This window comes from Trematomus bernacchii, unplaced genomic scaffold (assembly GCF_902827165.1).
Source record: "Trematomus bernacchii unplaced genomic scaffold, fTreBer1.1, whole genome shotgun sequence".
Classification (NCBI taxonomy): Eukaryota; Metazoa; Chordata; class Actinopteri; order Perciformes; family Nototheniidae; genus Trematomus; species Trematomus bernacchii.
In genome coordinates, this window is record NW_022987621.1 from 564,861 (window position 1) to 580,409 (window position 15,549).

The following is a 15,549-nucleotide window of genomic DNA, read 5'->3' on the forward strand; positions in this document are numbered from 1 at the left end:
CTCCTGTCTCCCACCACCTCCACAGTGAGGACTCCTGTCTCCCACCACCTCCACAGTGAGGACTACTGTCTCCCACCACCTCCACAGTGAGGACTCTTCTCTCCCACCACCTCCACAGTGAGGACTACTGTCTCCCACCACCTCCACAGTGAGGACTACTGTCTCCCACCACCTCCACAGTGAGGACTCCTGTCTCCCACCACCTCCACAGTGAGGACTACTGTCTCCCACCACCTCCACAGTGAGGACTCTTCTCTCCCACCACCTCCACAGTGAGGACTACTGTCTCCCACCACCTCCACAGTGAGGACTCCTGTCTCCCACCACCTCCACAGTGAGGACTCCTGTCTCCCACCACCTCCACAGTGAGGACTCCTGTCTCCCACCACTTCCACAGTGAGGACTCCTCTCTCCCACCACTTCCACAGTGAGGACTCCTCTCTCCCACCACCTCCACAGTGAGGACTCCTCTCTCCCACCACCTCCACAGTGAGGACTCCTCTCTCCCACCACCTCCACAGTGAGGACTACTGTCTCCCACCACCTCCACAGTGTCCAGAGGACTCCTGTCTCCCACCACCTCCACAGTGTCCAGAGGACTCCTGTCTCCCACCACCTCCTCTCCTCCACAGTGTCCAGAGGACTCCTGTCTCCCACCACCTCCACAGTGAGGACTCCTGTCTCCCACCACCTCCACAGTGAGGACTCCTGTCTCCCACCACCTCCACAGTGAGCACTCCTGTCTCCCTGTCTCCCACCACCTCCACAGTGAGGACTCCTGTCTCCCTGTCTCCCATCACCTCCACAGTGAGCACTCCTGTCTCCCTGTCTCCCACCACCTCCACAGTGAGGACTCCTGTCTGCAACCACCTCCACAATGGATGTCAAGTAATGTAAAACCACCAGACTCTGGGACAGTTTCATCCCACAGGCCATAAGACTGTTAAAGACCTGGGGCCTCATTTATAAAGGGATATACGCTCAAAAAATGGCGTACGCCAGTTTCTACGCAATGTTTGCGATTTATAAAATACTAACTTGACGGGAAAATGTGCTGTCCTCCACGCAAACTCTAACCCATGCGTACGCACTAAGCACACAAACGGGAGAGACGAGAAACTGCGACACCGTTGGCAGAAGGAAGAATGGAGAGAAATATGTGGAAATAATACCATAAATAAAATGTTACCTCTCATTTATCAAATATGAAGAATTCATTTTCAAACATTGATTAAAGCCAATCTTTAAATGATTAAACAAACGCCTGTTTGAAACTCCTCAGTGCACACAAAAACATAACTTGGAGAAATAAATAAATACGGATATGCTATTTAAAACCACCTCGAATATGTTGTGTTAATGTTATGAAATGTTTTCTCATAAATGATGCGGTAAGCAGGGGGACAGAATTACGTCTAAACTGACGCCGTTTTGCATTTCTATAGGTTGTAGATACGAGCATGGTTTTATATACTATCACGTTTAATCGTGTTTTATGCCGTTTGCCAAGACTTGATAAGTAGCTCGTAAAACACAGGAGGTATGGAAACTAAGAACACCATATGTGGTCAATTGTACAGCTAATATAACACAATCCATTAGTTGTATTTCCTTTAACTGGTGGATTATGGATATATAGTTGCTGATCGACAGCTGGAACACAAACCACCAAATACAACAAAAATAATTCAGATCCAGTCGTCATGACTCCACTCCGGAGGGATTCCCCGATCATTTCTTACAGTTTCTCATCAAGGGGGGGTCTCCTGTCCCCGGGACAAACACACTGCCTAAGGAAGGTTATGTGTATTTTTTTTGTCATTAACTTTTTTCGGACCACTTATTTATTTATTTTGGTGACGATCCGACCTCCATGCTGCTACTCTGGTTCAAACTGCATCCACCAAACAATATGATTTATCTCGACCTCCCCACAATAACCTAAATCTGACACGGTGTGAGATGTCTTTTTTAGCTGTTCTATCGTCATTTCCTGCGATCTTCTTCATGCAGTCAGTCAGAATGAATGAATGAATGGGCGTTTCTTTGACTATGTATAGGCAAATATGGGCGTTACGAGTCGATTGTGATTTATAAAGGGAAACAGGCGTAGGGAGTGCCGTACGCACTTCCCTCGCCGGTACGCAATGTTTTGTGAATCGGAAAATGACGGAAAATGTATGTACCTATTTTTGTGCTTTGTACTACGTAAGCAACCTTCCTACGTCAATCCTACGCAAGGCGTTATGAATGAGGCCCCTGAACTTTGAAACAACATCCATAACATTCATTTGGCTGCAACTTACAAATTATTTATCTAATATATCATATTCCAATCACTTGTAGACTCTTATTGCACTATTTCACTATTTTATTGACTTGCACTATTTTTTCTGCTTTATTGTGTTGCACTGTTGGAGGAGCCTGTGACCTAAGATTTTCATCGTCATAACTACACTGCAGCTATGTACGTATGACCATTAAAAGCCTTGAACCTTGAAATATTATGTACAGTTATCTTTCATAAAATATCATATATTTTCTTAGGTAAAAGAATTGTAAAATAAGACGTACATGAATCAGATTAGCAAAAGCCTGTTGAGTTGTGAGGCATGTGTAAAGTTGTCCACAGTAAACGTGTTCACTGCAAACACAAATCAATGGTTCCTATCAAAATCCATAGTGAATGCTTGGTCCAAATCACTGTTCAAATAATCATTTTTAACAAAATGATTAGTATGTCTTTTATTTTATCATCACACTTGATAAAAAATGACCCATGTGTGTAAACCTGATGTAATACAAAAACTATTTTATTTTAAATTTAAAAAAACATGATATTTAATGAATACTTTGAATATTAATAACTAAATAAATCGATTTGAAAACATATAGAAAAAACAACACTCAGCCATGCCTGGAATAAATAATACGGGTCAGTGATACAAAAAAGATTTTTTATTGAAAAAGTAAGAAAGGGACCAGACTGTGATCAAAAACAAGTTATTTCAGGAATACCTGGAATTCTGAATGATGAATGTTATTTGTTGCAAAGATATTTACAATTAAAACTAATTTGGGTAACTTTCAACCCATGTAGTGTTATTTAAGGTATAAACTATTCATAACTGTGGATAGTAGTGAATCTATATCTGTAGGCTACAAAGTGGTCCTTTCTACATTATAGTCAATTATGTTAACCTTGTCCAGCATGTACAATAAAGGTTCTTCTTCTTCTTCAGTAATTAAACAAGTGTAACCTTTGTTCATATTTGCTGTCTATTTGTAAGTCTATTTCTGTGTTCTACTGAGAGTCTGGGAATAACATACTGACTCCTTGGCCCTTTCTCATGTCTTCAAATGTTCCTCCTCGACTCCCCTCCTCGACTCCTATCCTCGAGACTATACCCCTTTCACACCAACGGTGTTTCAGGGCCGGTTCGGTGCTGGTGCTTGAAAAGCACCGGGTTTTCCTGTTCACACCGCAGCGGAGCAGCGTCATAGCTCCGGAATCCGGTTCGTTTCGAGCACCAAAAAGTTGTCCGTCTAGAAGCAAGAACCGCATACGTCACGCTTACGTCGGAGGGGGGCGAGATTAACCTGAGCTAACACTTAAGGCGAGTACGGCAAAATACAAGTTGTAACAAGCAGTAGTGCTGAGCAAAGTGACTAGAACGCAACCACACACTTGTTAAAAAAAACACACTTTATAAAGTCAGGCAACACTAACCAGGCTTCGTGTGATTCTGTTTACTTTGACCATCCGTTCGCTGTTATTGATCATTGTGGAGAGCAGGCAGACGTTTTGTTTGTTATTATAGCAGCTATCGGATGGAATCAATACATGGGCTGCACAGGTTGTCATGTCCGACTATCACAAGTAGAATCATAATGAAAAATACGTCGGTAAAAAGTGCCTGTAGAAAACTGCTTAGCAAGTAGTCAGTTTAGCTTCGGTTGCTATGCTAACATCACCCATGTTATACCAGAGAAACTTTCATAACAGCGTTGTGATGCCAAACAGCGTCAATTCAGACTGACACCAAACAGCGTCAATTCAGACTGACACACATTCACTTAAGGGGAACTGGGGATATGTATCAGCTGCTTGTGTGACAGTCAGACAATGAATACTTTAGAGCCGTGTGAGCTAACCCGGAGCTAACGGGAGAATACACTCCCGTTGAAGAGCAGCCGGCCAGCACTGCAGCGGTCGGTAAATGCCGCTGAAACACATTAATAAACAATGAACCACGGCACTCTGGAGAAAAGTATAAGGTTGGAGAAGTCGTTATTTAATTTAATCTGGCTTCGTATGATTAAAAGCAACGCAGTCCCCGGCCCGTTGTTGTGAGGTGAGCTCCGGCGTTGGGGAGAAACTCAGCGACGTAAACTGTGACGTCATGACGCAGCAGCGGCAGCACCAGTCGGGCTCTGAGCGGTGTGAAAAGAGCCGGCGCTAAACCGAAGAACCGGTTCTGAACCAGAAAAGCTCTAGCACGGAGCTTGAACCGGAGTTGCGTTGGTGTGAAAGGGGCATTAGTCCCGCCCACAGGAGATGCGAGCGGAGGAGCCGAGGAGGGGAACCGAGGAGAGAGGAGGGGAAGCAGCAGGCGGTTAGAGAAATGAGAACTCATCTCCTCTGAGCGGTCATTTTAAAGAGACGTCCATTAATGATGACAGGAGGCACAGCCCTCTGTCTGATGGACAGATGTGTTCATGACGACTTATATATTTACTTTTAATTCATTCACAGTGCGGTATAATGAGACAATAACAGGCTACAGATGCGGACATACACACAGACACACAGACACACACACACACACACACACACACACACACACACACACACACACACACACACACACACACACACACACACACACACACACACACACACACACACATATATGTATATATTTATATAAATATATACAATTTCAGAATCAAACAGAGCACTCTCATAATAACGTAAAACTATCTGGAGACTGGATATATCCCCCCCCCCTCTCTGGTCGCTACAATGAGGGAAATAAATGACGGACCAAAAGTTTTATTTACAAGTATTACAAGTAAGCAGAGGTTACCAAACCAACTGAGACCTGTCTGTCCGCTGCATCTACGCACACACTGTACCACACACACCTACACCACACACACGCACCTACAGCTCCTAAAGCATATCATCAGGCTACAGCCGTTGTGTATTTTATTATGTGAAGCACTAAATGGTTTTAGAAAAATATCGACTTTGTTTGTAGATATCTACTAAACTAAAGCAAATAAAGAGAGTAGGCCTGTTATACTGAGTGATATGATATATATTATACACACTGCTCTGCTTTCTGCACGGACCTCACAGCTGTTCTCACTGTAAACATCGCGTCGCGATGAAAGCAGTTAATAAAATAATATCCAGGGGATGCATGCAGAGCTGTCATTGGCTGAGATAAGTCCGGCCGTGCGTCTCGACTCTTTGAAACATCACTGTTGCCGGAAATGCATCCACGAAGGAGCCGTGGAGGACTGTGGAGGACCCATCAGTGTATCCTCGGTTATAGCTCCTCCAGAGAGCCTCCTCGACGCTCGATGCTCGGTCCTCGATGTGCATTTCGAGAAATGAGATGTCCTTCAACATGGCGCGCTAAAATTCATTTCCGGGTCACTACCGGAGGACCGAGGAGTCGAGGAGTCGAGGATGGGACATTTGATGACATGAGAAAGGGCCCTTGCCTGTGGCATGTACTTAGTAACCTCCTGCACTCACTGCCGTCTCTCCCAGATCCATCCTTACAGCTCCTAAAAGAAAATAAGAACTGTCAGTAACAAATAACATTTAATAGTGTTAAAGATCATACTCAAATATATGCAATAATTGCATTTTTAAATCACATATTGACAGAAAAGGATCTCTGAAGATTAAGAATGATGTATATAAAAACGTGCAAGTGGAGTTCCTGCTAAAGCTGTCAGTAAGAAGAAGCTGAAACGCACTATTGAGCACATGACTGTTTCTTTGTTTGTTGGTTTCTTTCTTTCTTTCTTATGCCATAATTCTTAACGTTTACATACAGTAGTCTGCGGTCTTGAAAGTAGGGTTGCGGTCGAATACTCCAAAAAAACAGCTCCTAAGTTCTAACCCTATCGTCTATCCCTTGACCTCTGAGTGAAACGTCATGGGGTTAAGGGATAGTGGATAGGAGAATTCAAAAGGATTTAGGAGAAGAGACTGCGGCACTTTAGAGAATCGACTGCACTTTCACTATCCGACGTGTTTATGATGCGCCAGCAGAGGTCATAAATGTGCGCCTGCTGCTGTGGGGAAACTATGGAAACTACAGTTTTCTATACAGCGGACTACAACATGGATGTTTAATAAGAACGAGGGACTACTGTAAACTCATCTAGAGACTCTGCACCGTGCTCTGATGCTGTTGTTTTATGCTTTATGAACGGGGACAACAGAGAAACATATTCTTCATGACCAAAGTTGGAATTGAAATAAAAAAGGAAAGTGAAACTGATGCTCGTCACCCTCTCCCTCCGGTCCACATTAATACAAATGATCCCAATACGTATGATTGTATGAAAAGATCTTAAAATCAATACAAATGTATTTATTATAAACGTTAGTCCTTAACATCTATCACTGTGTATATCACCATTCAAACATCTTTTAAAAGTTGAACAAACCCCACACAGCTCAGTAAAGACTGTGAAATGTTGACTTTATTTGATCATTTCAGTAAAAACTAACGTTCATATTTCTCTTTTTGATTATAATACTGATGAACGTTCAAAACAAAGCACTTTGGCAACTTACCACATACGTTTTAAAATGCTTAATAAGCACCGTAACTTTCATGATATCATTTCTCGTTCATAATCGGTTGTTTCCGTGAACGGCCGACTGTTGTGTGACGGCAAATGCTGCGGCCGCAAGGCATTGTGGGGCAGCATTTTCTCCTCTCCTTTCGGTTAGGGAGGTCCAGTGGTTCCTAGGCTAAAGGAGGTTATAAAGGAAGTTTGAAACCTCCTTTCCTTTTAATTTAGAGAATTCGAACGGCACTTATCATGGCTGCCACTGAGGGACTTCCGGGTCATTTCACTCCGTTAGGAAGGTTCCTAAGCTAAATGGACTATTCGAATGCAACCCAGGTAGTTGCGATCTGCCAATAATCCCAAAGAAGAAGAAGAGATTGAGCGTCTTCGGCCACCGTATCTGTCTGTAGAAAGCGGAGTATCTCTGGCTAAACTAAGCTATGGTACACTCAAAGAAACTGTTGTATCTTGTGATCAATAATTGTATGTCCACAACATAAGAGTAGATTTAACTGGGTTTACTTTGGTAACATGCTTCCGGGACTTCCTCGTGGGAACATGTACAACAGGCTCTTTTAATACCAAGAGTGAGTTTGCCCCCTGCTGGACAAACACAATAACATGTAATAATAACACAAGGTAAGATACCACATTTCCCCCCCTTTAAGCTAACAATACTTCCCGAAGGTGGGAGTATAACATACTCCCGTTACACAACATTTCGAGGTACTGGCATGAACCATTTCACTTTCAAAGATTAACATTCTAAACCTTTCCTTAAAGTGAGATCAGAGAACTATGCTGCTCTATTAATGGAACATCTCTTGATCTATTTAACAAAGTCTTTCAGGTATACAGGTGGCTGTCTCTCGCGCTCTGATCGTCTCACCACGGGTGTAGCAGGCAAGTCCGGCGGGCCCGGAGTACACAGAACCACTGGCTCACTTGCAGGAGGTCCTTCTTGCTCGATTGTCACTGGAACCACAGTGTCTCTGTTGGAGTCCAGCACCGGCTCTAAGGGCACGGTGTCTGTTAATCTGGCTCTTACTTGATCCACATGCCGCTTCACGACTTGACCACTTCCAATGATCACTGTATATGACACTGGACCTGATGAGCTCTCGATGACCGCAGCGATCCATTTAGGTCCATAAGAGTAGTTTCTGATGAACACTTTATCCCCAGGTGAGAAACTTCTCAGTTTCCTGTTTGTGTCATGGGACTGTTTCTGTTTTAGTTGTTTTTGCTGCACTCTTGTTTTCACATCTGGCAGGAGCAGGTCTAATGCAGATCTGAGTCTCCTTGACATCATCAACTCTGCAGGCGACAGGCCTGTGGTCGCGTGAGGTGTGATGCGGTAACTGAACAGAAACCTTGACAGTCTAGTTTGCAATGTTTCACCTTTCATCTTTTTCATCCCCCCTTTGAAGGTCTGGACCGCCCTCTCTGCCAGCCCATTAGAAGACGGGTGAAACGGTGCTGACCTCACATGGCGGATGCCATTTTGTTTCATGAAAGTCTCAAATTCAGCACTTGTAAAACAGGTTCCGTTGTCTGACACCAACATTTTTGGCAGTCCAAAAACACTGAAACTCTGACGCAGCTTTTCAATGGTCACCTGTGATGTAGCTGACTTCACTGGATAAATATCCATCCATTTTGAGTGAGCATCCACTATCAGTAGAAACATCTCTCCCAGGAAAGGGCCTGCATAGTCCACATGAATTCTCGTCCAGGGAGACTCCGGCCACTCCCAGGGATGCAATGGTGCTGATGGTGGTGACTTGTGGTGCTTTTGGCACTCCTCACAAGACTGCACTTCCTTTTCTACATCCTGGTCCATCCCCGGCCACCATACATAAGATCTAGCCAGACCTTTCATCTTTGACATGCCGGAATGTGTTTGGTGCAGTACTTTCAATATCTTTTCCCTGCCTTTGTTTGGTACGATGACTCTGGCTCCCCAGAGCACGCAGCCATCCCTCACACTCAGTTCCTCTCTCCTCTGATGATACGGCTTGAGAGGAGTCTCAGTCACTGAAGGCCATCCCGACAGGACATAACCATGAACTTGAGACAATATTACATCCTTAGCTGTCCAGTGTTTTATTTTGGCTGTGTCCACGAGTGTGTCATCCAGAAGATCAATCATGAGCACTTGTTCTGCGGTCTCACTCTCTCGCACATCTTCCGACAGCGGCAGTCTGCTTAATGCGTCCGCATTAGCGTTGTTCTTTCCTGGTTTGTACACAATGTGATACTCATAGGCACTCAGGTGCACTGCCCATCTCTGAACTCTCGGGGAACCCATCTGTGGAATGGGTTTCTTTTTGTTGAAGAGAGAGATCAGTGGCTTGTGATCTGTATAGATGGTGAAAGTTCGACCATACAAGTACTTGTGGAATTTCTTGATTCCAAATATAACTGCTAAGCCTTCTTTGTCTAGCTGTGAGTAATTCTTTTCAGCAGGCGCTAGAGTACGCGACATGAACCCCAAAGGACGTTCAGTTCCATCGTCCATTACGTGTGATAAAACAGCGCCCACCCCGTAAGGTGACGCATCACATGACATAATTAACTCTCGGTCAGCAGAGTAATGCACCAACACTTCTGCTGAGTTTAACAGGGCCTTTGATTTTTTAAAAGCCTCTTCCTGTTTCTTTTGCCATGTCCATCGCACATCTTGTCGCAGGAGCTCATGTCGTGGTGCCAATAGTGTAGCTAAGTTTGGCAGAAATTTGTTATAGTAATTTAGCAAACCTAAGTACGACTTGAGTTCAGTAACATTTGTGGGGTTGGGAGCCTCCATGATGGCTTTGACTTTCTTTTCCACAGGGTGAAGTCCCTGTGCGTCCACTCGATGTCCCAGATATTCCACTTCCTCTTCCAGGAAAGTGCACTTGCTCCTTCTCAGACGCAATCCTGCCTCCTCCAGCTTTGCCAACACTGTCTCGAGGTTCTGCAGATGGTCTTCCTCATCCACACCGCTCACCAGGATGTCATCTAAATACACTGCCACAAAAGGAATGCCTCGCAGGAGACCTTCCATTGTCCTCTGAAATGTCTGTTCATTCATTATTGTGAGACTACAGCCAGTGTCTATCTCAAAGTTAACAAACTTACTATCCAGCTTCACTTCAACCATGTATGGGTCTACTCGTCTCAGGTGCACTTCACTCATGCGTCCCAATCTGAACCTCATCTTATTCAGTTAGAATGTATCTTCTTCTGAGCTATCACTTTGGCTCCGTTGCTCTTGTACTTTATGAGAACGGTGATATGTGGTTTGCCTCCTTTCTCTCTTTGGGTCTGCATTTTTGTTGCTGTTTCCCTTCTGTGTAGATCTACTACGACAAGCTCTGGCAATGTGTCCTATTTTACCACATGCATGACATTTCTCTTGTTTAAACCTACAGTCTGCTGCTTCATGCTTGGTTCCCTTGCATCTGTAACACTCTTTGGTAGGTTCTCTGTGTGCATAAGCCTCCTGTGGCTTTTTATCCATTTTGAAGCATTTAGCTGTGGCCCCTTGGCTTTGTATCTCCTGTGCATTTTTATTTGCAGTCTCTGACGCCACAGCAATTGACAATGCTTTTTCAAATGTTAAATCCGCTTCTGATAAGAGTCGTCTCTGAATCCGATCTTCATTTATTCCACAGACGATCCTGTCTCTCAACCTCTGCTGCAAAGTGTTACCATAGTTGCAATCCTGCGCTAACCGACGCAACTCAGCCACGTATTCCATTACTGACTCATTTGGCTCACGGTTGCGGGAGTCAAACTTGTACCTTTGCACAATTTCACTAGGCTTTGGGTCAAAGTGATTTTTTAGCAGCTCCACAAGTTGTGTGTAAGTCTTATCCTTGGGCTTATCCGGACTGAGGAGGTTTTTCATAAGGCTGTATGTTGATGATCCCACAACACTTATTAATATGGCTCTTTGTCTGTCTCCATTTTCAATTTCATTAGCCTCAAAAAACTGTTCCAATACTTCACAGTATTCTTCCCACTTCTGATTTTTTGCATCAAAAGGTGCCAGCGTGCCAATCATTGCCATTGTGTGTCAATGAATCCTCTCCTCCACCCGCAGACTATGCTAATAATTTGAGCTAGCTGCCGCTAACGACCCAAACCTGCATGTAAGGTGCTAACCAGTCCGTTCGGCATGTCCTCTTTGATCCCGTATTGATTCTTGTCTTAATCCTCTTCTTAATCCTCGTCGCCAATAATATGTTGTATCTTGTGATCAATAATTGTATGTCCACAACATAAGAGTAGATTTAACTGGGTTTACTTTGGTAACATGCTTCCGGGACTTCCTCGTGGGAACATGTACAACAGGCTCTTTTAATACCATGAGTGAGTTTGCCCCCTGCTGGACAAACGCAATAACATGTAATAATAACACAAGGTAAGATACCACAGAAACATTATCAGTTCTCATTCAGTTTGAGAGAACCTTACCTAAGGCAGTACAAATGGGATATTTGAACTTCATGGTTAGGGAGTACATCCCCAAACCTCTCAGGTGCTACGCATGTCAACGAATGGGGCACACAGCGCAGCAGTGTAAAGGACAGCTAAAGTGTGCGAGATGCGGAGGACAACATGAGTATGGAAAATGTGAAAAGGATGCAAAGGTTAAATGTTGTAACTGCGGAGGAGATCACAGTGCTGCGTTTGGAGGTTGTGAAGTGCAGAGAGAGGTGCAGAGAGTTAAGATTACAAACAAAGTTTCATACGCAGAAGCAATAAAGAAAGTAAGGGGAACAGTAACAATCAATAAGACCCCTAGTGGAATGGAGCAGAGCATTACAATACAACATGTCAGGAACACACCAAAAAGTAATCTTCAAATCCAACCCCACAGCGCCACCAAGAGTAAAGAGGATGATGATGTTTTAGGAGTGAAAAAGGTGAATTTTGTGGTATTTATATGCCATACTGTAAATGTTGCATTACAGTTAAAAAAGAAAAGTGATAGAATCAAAGCCATTGTGGAGGCAGCTGGAAAATTCCTTGACATGAAAGATATGAAAGCAGATCAGATACATGCAATGCTAACTATAAATGGAGCTGGGGAAAATGAAAATCAGGATGAGGGTTAGATCCTTAATCATGGTGCTGCACATACTACAGTGGAACGCAAGAAGCCTCATAGCTAATGGTCAAGAATTCAAGAAATATATATATGATCTAGAGGTAGTCCCTGAGGTAATATGTGTGCAAGAAACCTGGTTTACGACCTCAATTAGACTTTGTCATTCCAGGATTTAGCTGTATAAGGCAAGATAGAGATAATAATCAAAATGGTGGAGGGTGTGCCACGTTTCTCAAAGATGGTGTGGCATAGGGAGGTGCAATCTCCTGATGATATAGAGTGTATTATAGTGGAAATCTGCAACCCTAGGAAACAAGATAACATTAGGATAATCAATTTATACAACCCATGTAAAAATCTAACCACTGATATATTTAAAGAAATAGCAGGCAATAAACATAGGAAGGAAGTTTGGTGTGGTGATTTCAATGCACACAGCAGTCTATGGGGCAGCAACCATACAGACAGTAACGAAAATATAGTGGAAGAAATGCTGGAGGAAAGAACACTAGTATGCCTTAATGATGGACATGGCACAAGAGTAGATGTACACAGGGGGAAAGTCTCATGCCTGGATCTGACATTAGTGTCAAACTGTTTGGTTCATACATGCGAATGGTTTGTTTTGAATAACTCCACAGTAGGAAGTGACCATTATCCAGTGCTTACTAAAATGAATAATAATGTATATATGCAGGAAGGAGGTGTAATAACCAGGTGGTGCTTTGCTAAAGCTGATTGGGGAAATGTAGGATATGGTGTGAGGAGTCGGTACACCTGCTAACATCAGAGGGAAGCATAGAGGTCATTACAAGCCAAATAACGCAACATATACTAAATGCAGCAGAGAACAGTATACCCAAAACAACAACCAAGGGTAGGAAGAAAGTGGTGCCATGGTGGAATGAGGAATGCAGCAGGGCTATTAAAGAGCGAAACAATGCATTTAGAGAATTAAAGAAAAACATGACACAAAATAATGTTATCGAGTTTCAAAGGAAAATGGCAGCTGCTCGAAGGACAATCAAATACACAAAAAAAAGAACATGGAGAGAATTTTGTTCTACCATTGGCAGAGGAGTACAATTAGGTGATGTCTGGTCCATGTTTAAGCGGATGAGTGGGAAAAGGAAATCCATTAAAATTCCAGCTTTGGTTGATGGGGAGAGGCTGGCAGTGACAGATAAAGAGAAGGCAGATATGTTAGGAAGGACACTTGCAGCAGTACATAGCGGGGAGCATCTCAGTGATATTCATAGGCAGCAAAAACAGCAGTTACTAGCAGAGAATGAAAACGTGAAGGAGAAGAGACAGGATAATAGGTCAGCTCTTGATGTGGAATTTACAATGTCAGAACTCAAAATAGCCTTACAAGGTACAGGATATACAGCCCCAGGACAAGACCAGCTATGTTATGCTATGTTTAGACAGTTACCTATGGAAACTATGACAATGGTGCTGAGTCTTTTCAATACAATCTGGAGAGAAGGAGATATGCCAAGTTTGTGGAAAACAGCAGCACTGCTACCATTCAATAAGCCAGGGAAAGATACAGCTAACCCTAGTAACTACAGATCAATAGCTCTTACATCACACCTATGTAAATGGATGGGAAAGATCATTGTCCGTAGGCTCTCACATGTACTGGAGCAGAAAGGGCTGCTGAGTAGTTTTCAGAGCGGATTTCGTAAAGGGCGGTCCACAATAGATGCTTTAGTAAGAGTGAGTAATGATGTGGAAAAAACATTGAAAATGAAAGAGATAATGGCAATAGTGTACTTTGACATTGAAAAGGCGTATGACTGTATGTGGAGGGATGGGTTACTGATCAAATTGAGTATAATGGGTATTGGAGGGAGAATGTACAATTGGGTAAGGGCCTTTTTAACAGACAGGACATTTAGAGTAAAGGTTGGAGCAGATATTTCCAATTATTTTGAAATAGAAAATGGTATCCCCCAAGGGAGTGCAGTCAGTCCAATATTATTTAACATCATAATTAATGATATATTGACATGCTTAGACACATGCATCCAATCGGCTCTATACGCAGATGATGGGGCTATTTGGATGAGGGGAAGACATGCCCCATACGTAATGGAGAATATAGGTAGAGCGATTAAAAAAGTGGAGAGGTGGTCATATAACTGGGGATTCAAAATGTCAGAAAGCAAGTCATGCTACATGGTATTCACAAACAAACGCAAGATTGATGGCCAACAGCTAACACTATATGATCATCCAATGACAAAGGTGAATGAGTTCAAATACCTAGGACTGTGGTTTGATAGCAAATATACATGGAAAATGCATATTAATCAAGTGGAAACAAAATGCAAAAAAGTATTAAATGTATTGTGAGCTGTAGCTGGATGCAACTGGGGTGCAGACAAACAAGCATTAATAGACATTTACAGATCAATTATGAGGTCCACAATAGACTATGGTTGTATAGTGTATGGAGCAGCAGCAAAAACATTGCTTTTAAAAATGGATAGAATACAATATAAAGCATTGCGGTTGTGTATTGGAGCGATAAAGTCATCCCCTATCAATGCAGTTCTGATAGAAGCAGGAGAGACACCTCTGGAGATCAGAAGAGAGAAACTTGCTCTGTCATACTGGGTCAGGCTACAAGGAAGTGGAGAGGAAAATATTACAAACAGAATATTACAGGATTGCAGGGAATATGCAAAGTTCCAGGGACGTGGGTTTGGCTGGACGAGTAAGGAGAGAACGAGGGCATATGGAGTGGAGAATGTCACGTTTGCCAAAGCAACCCCATTTAGCAGTGTTCCTCCATGGCTTTTCCCAGAAGCTAACATAGATATGAGTATTGTAGAAAGGAAAAAAGAGTGGCAAATAAATGAAGTGGGAATTATAACAAGTATGTATCTGAACGAAAAGTACTACAATTACCTACAAATGTAGACAGAGGGTTCTAAGAACAAGGAAGAGTGTGTTGGAGTTGGTATATACATCCCAGACTTTAAAATATCGATTTCAAAAAGAGCGTCTGATCAATTATCAGTGTACACAGCAGAAATGCTGGCTGTGATAATAGGATTACAGTGGGTTGAAGAGGTCAGACCAGATAGGGTGGTGATGTGCACAGATTCATTGTCCATATTACAAAGCATACAATCAACAACAACTGTCAGAGAAGACATTCTCATAGAACTGAATCATAGCCTGTTAAGACTTCACAGAGGTGGCATAGATCTGCAGTTCTGCTGGGTGCCTGCACATGAGGGGGTGAAAGGGAACGAGTGTGCTGATAAATGAGCAAAAAGTGCACTTCAAAAGGAAATCACATTACCAGTTCAACTTGGAAAAGGAGAAGGAAAAGCAATAATTAAGAAGAAAGGGATGGAGATCTGGCAGAAAAGGTGGGAGAAAGACCAGAAAGGCAAAGACTATCACAAAGTGCAAAAGACAATTACAATTAATATTTATAAAGAAAGAAACAGAAGGGAGGAAATCACGATCACTAGACTCAGAATAAATCACACGGCTTTGAATGGTACGCTGTATGTCATGGGGAAAAGTGACAGTGACAAGTGTGGGAACTGTGGAGTAAAAGAAGATGTAGAACATATCTTGTTACATTGTGACATCTATAA

At 42.9% G+C, this 15,549-nt stretch overlaps 1 protein-coding gene across 1 annotated transcript; it reads right to left on the bottom strand.

Moving 5' to 3' along the window:
• Positions 1 to 7,437: 7,437 nt before the first annotated feature.
• LOC117484305 (uncharacterized protein K02A2.6-like) lies at positions 7,438 to 8,811 on the bottom strand. Its single transcript, XM_034132782.1, has one exon. The coding sequence runs from the start codon at positions 8,714 to 8,716 to the stop codon at positions 7,655 to 7,657; it is 1,062 nt and encodes a 353-aa protein (XP_033988673.1). The 5' UTR covers positions 8,717 to 8,811; the 3' UTR covers positions 7,438 to 7,654.
• Between the last annotated feature and the right edge of the window lie 6,738 nt (positions 8,812 to 15,549).

Excerpts from the sequence above, each read along its gene's own strand:
- LOC117484305 (XM_034132782.1), bottom strand. The coding sequence starts at position 8,716 with ATGTCAAAGATGAAAGGTCTGGCTAGATCTTATGTATGGTGGCCGGGG.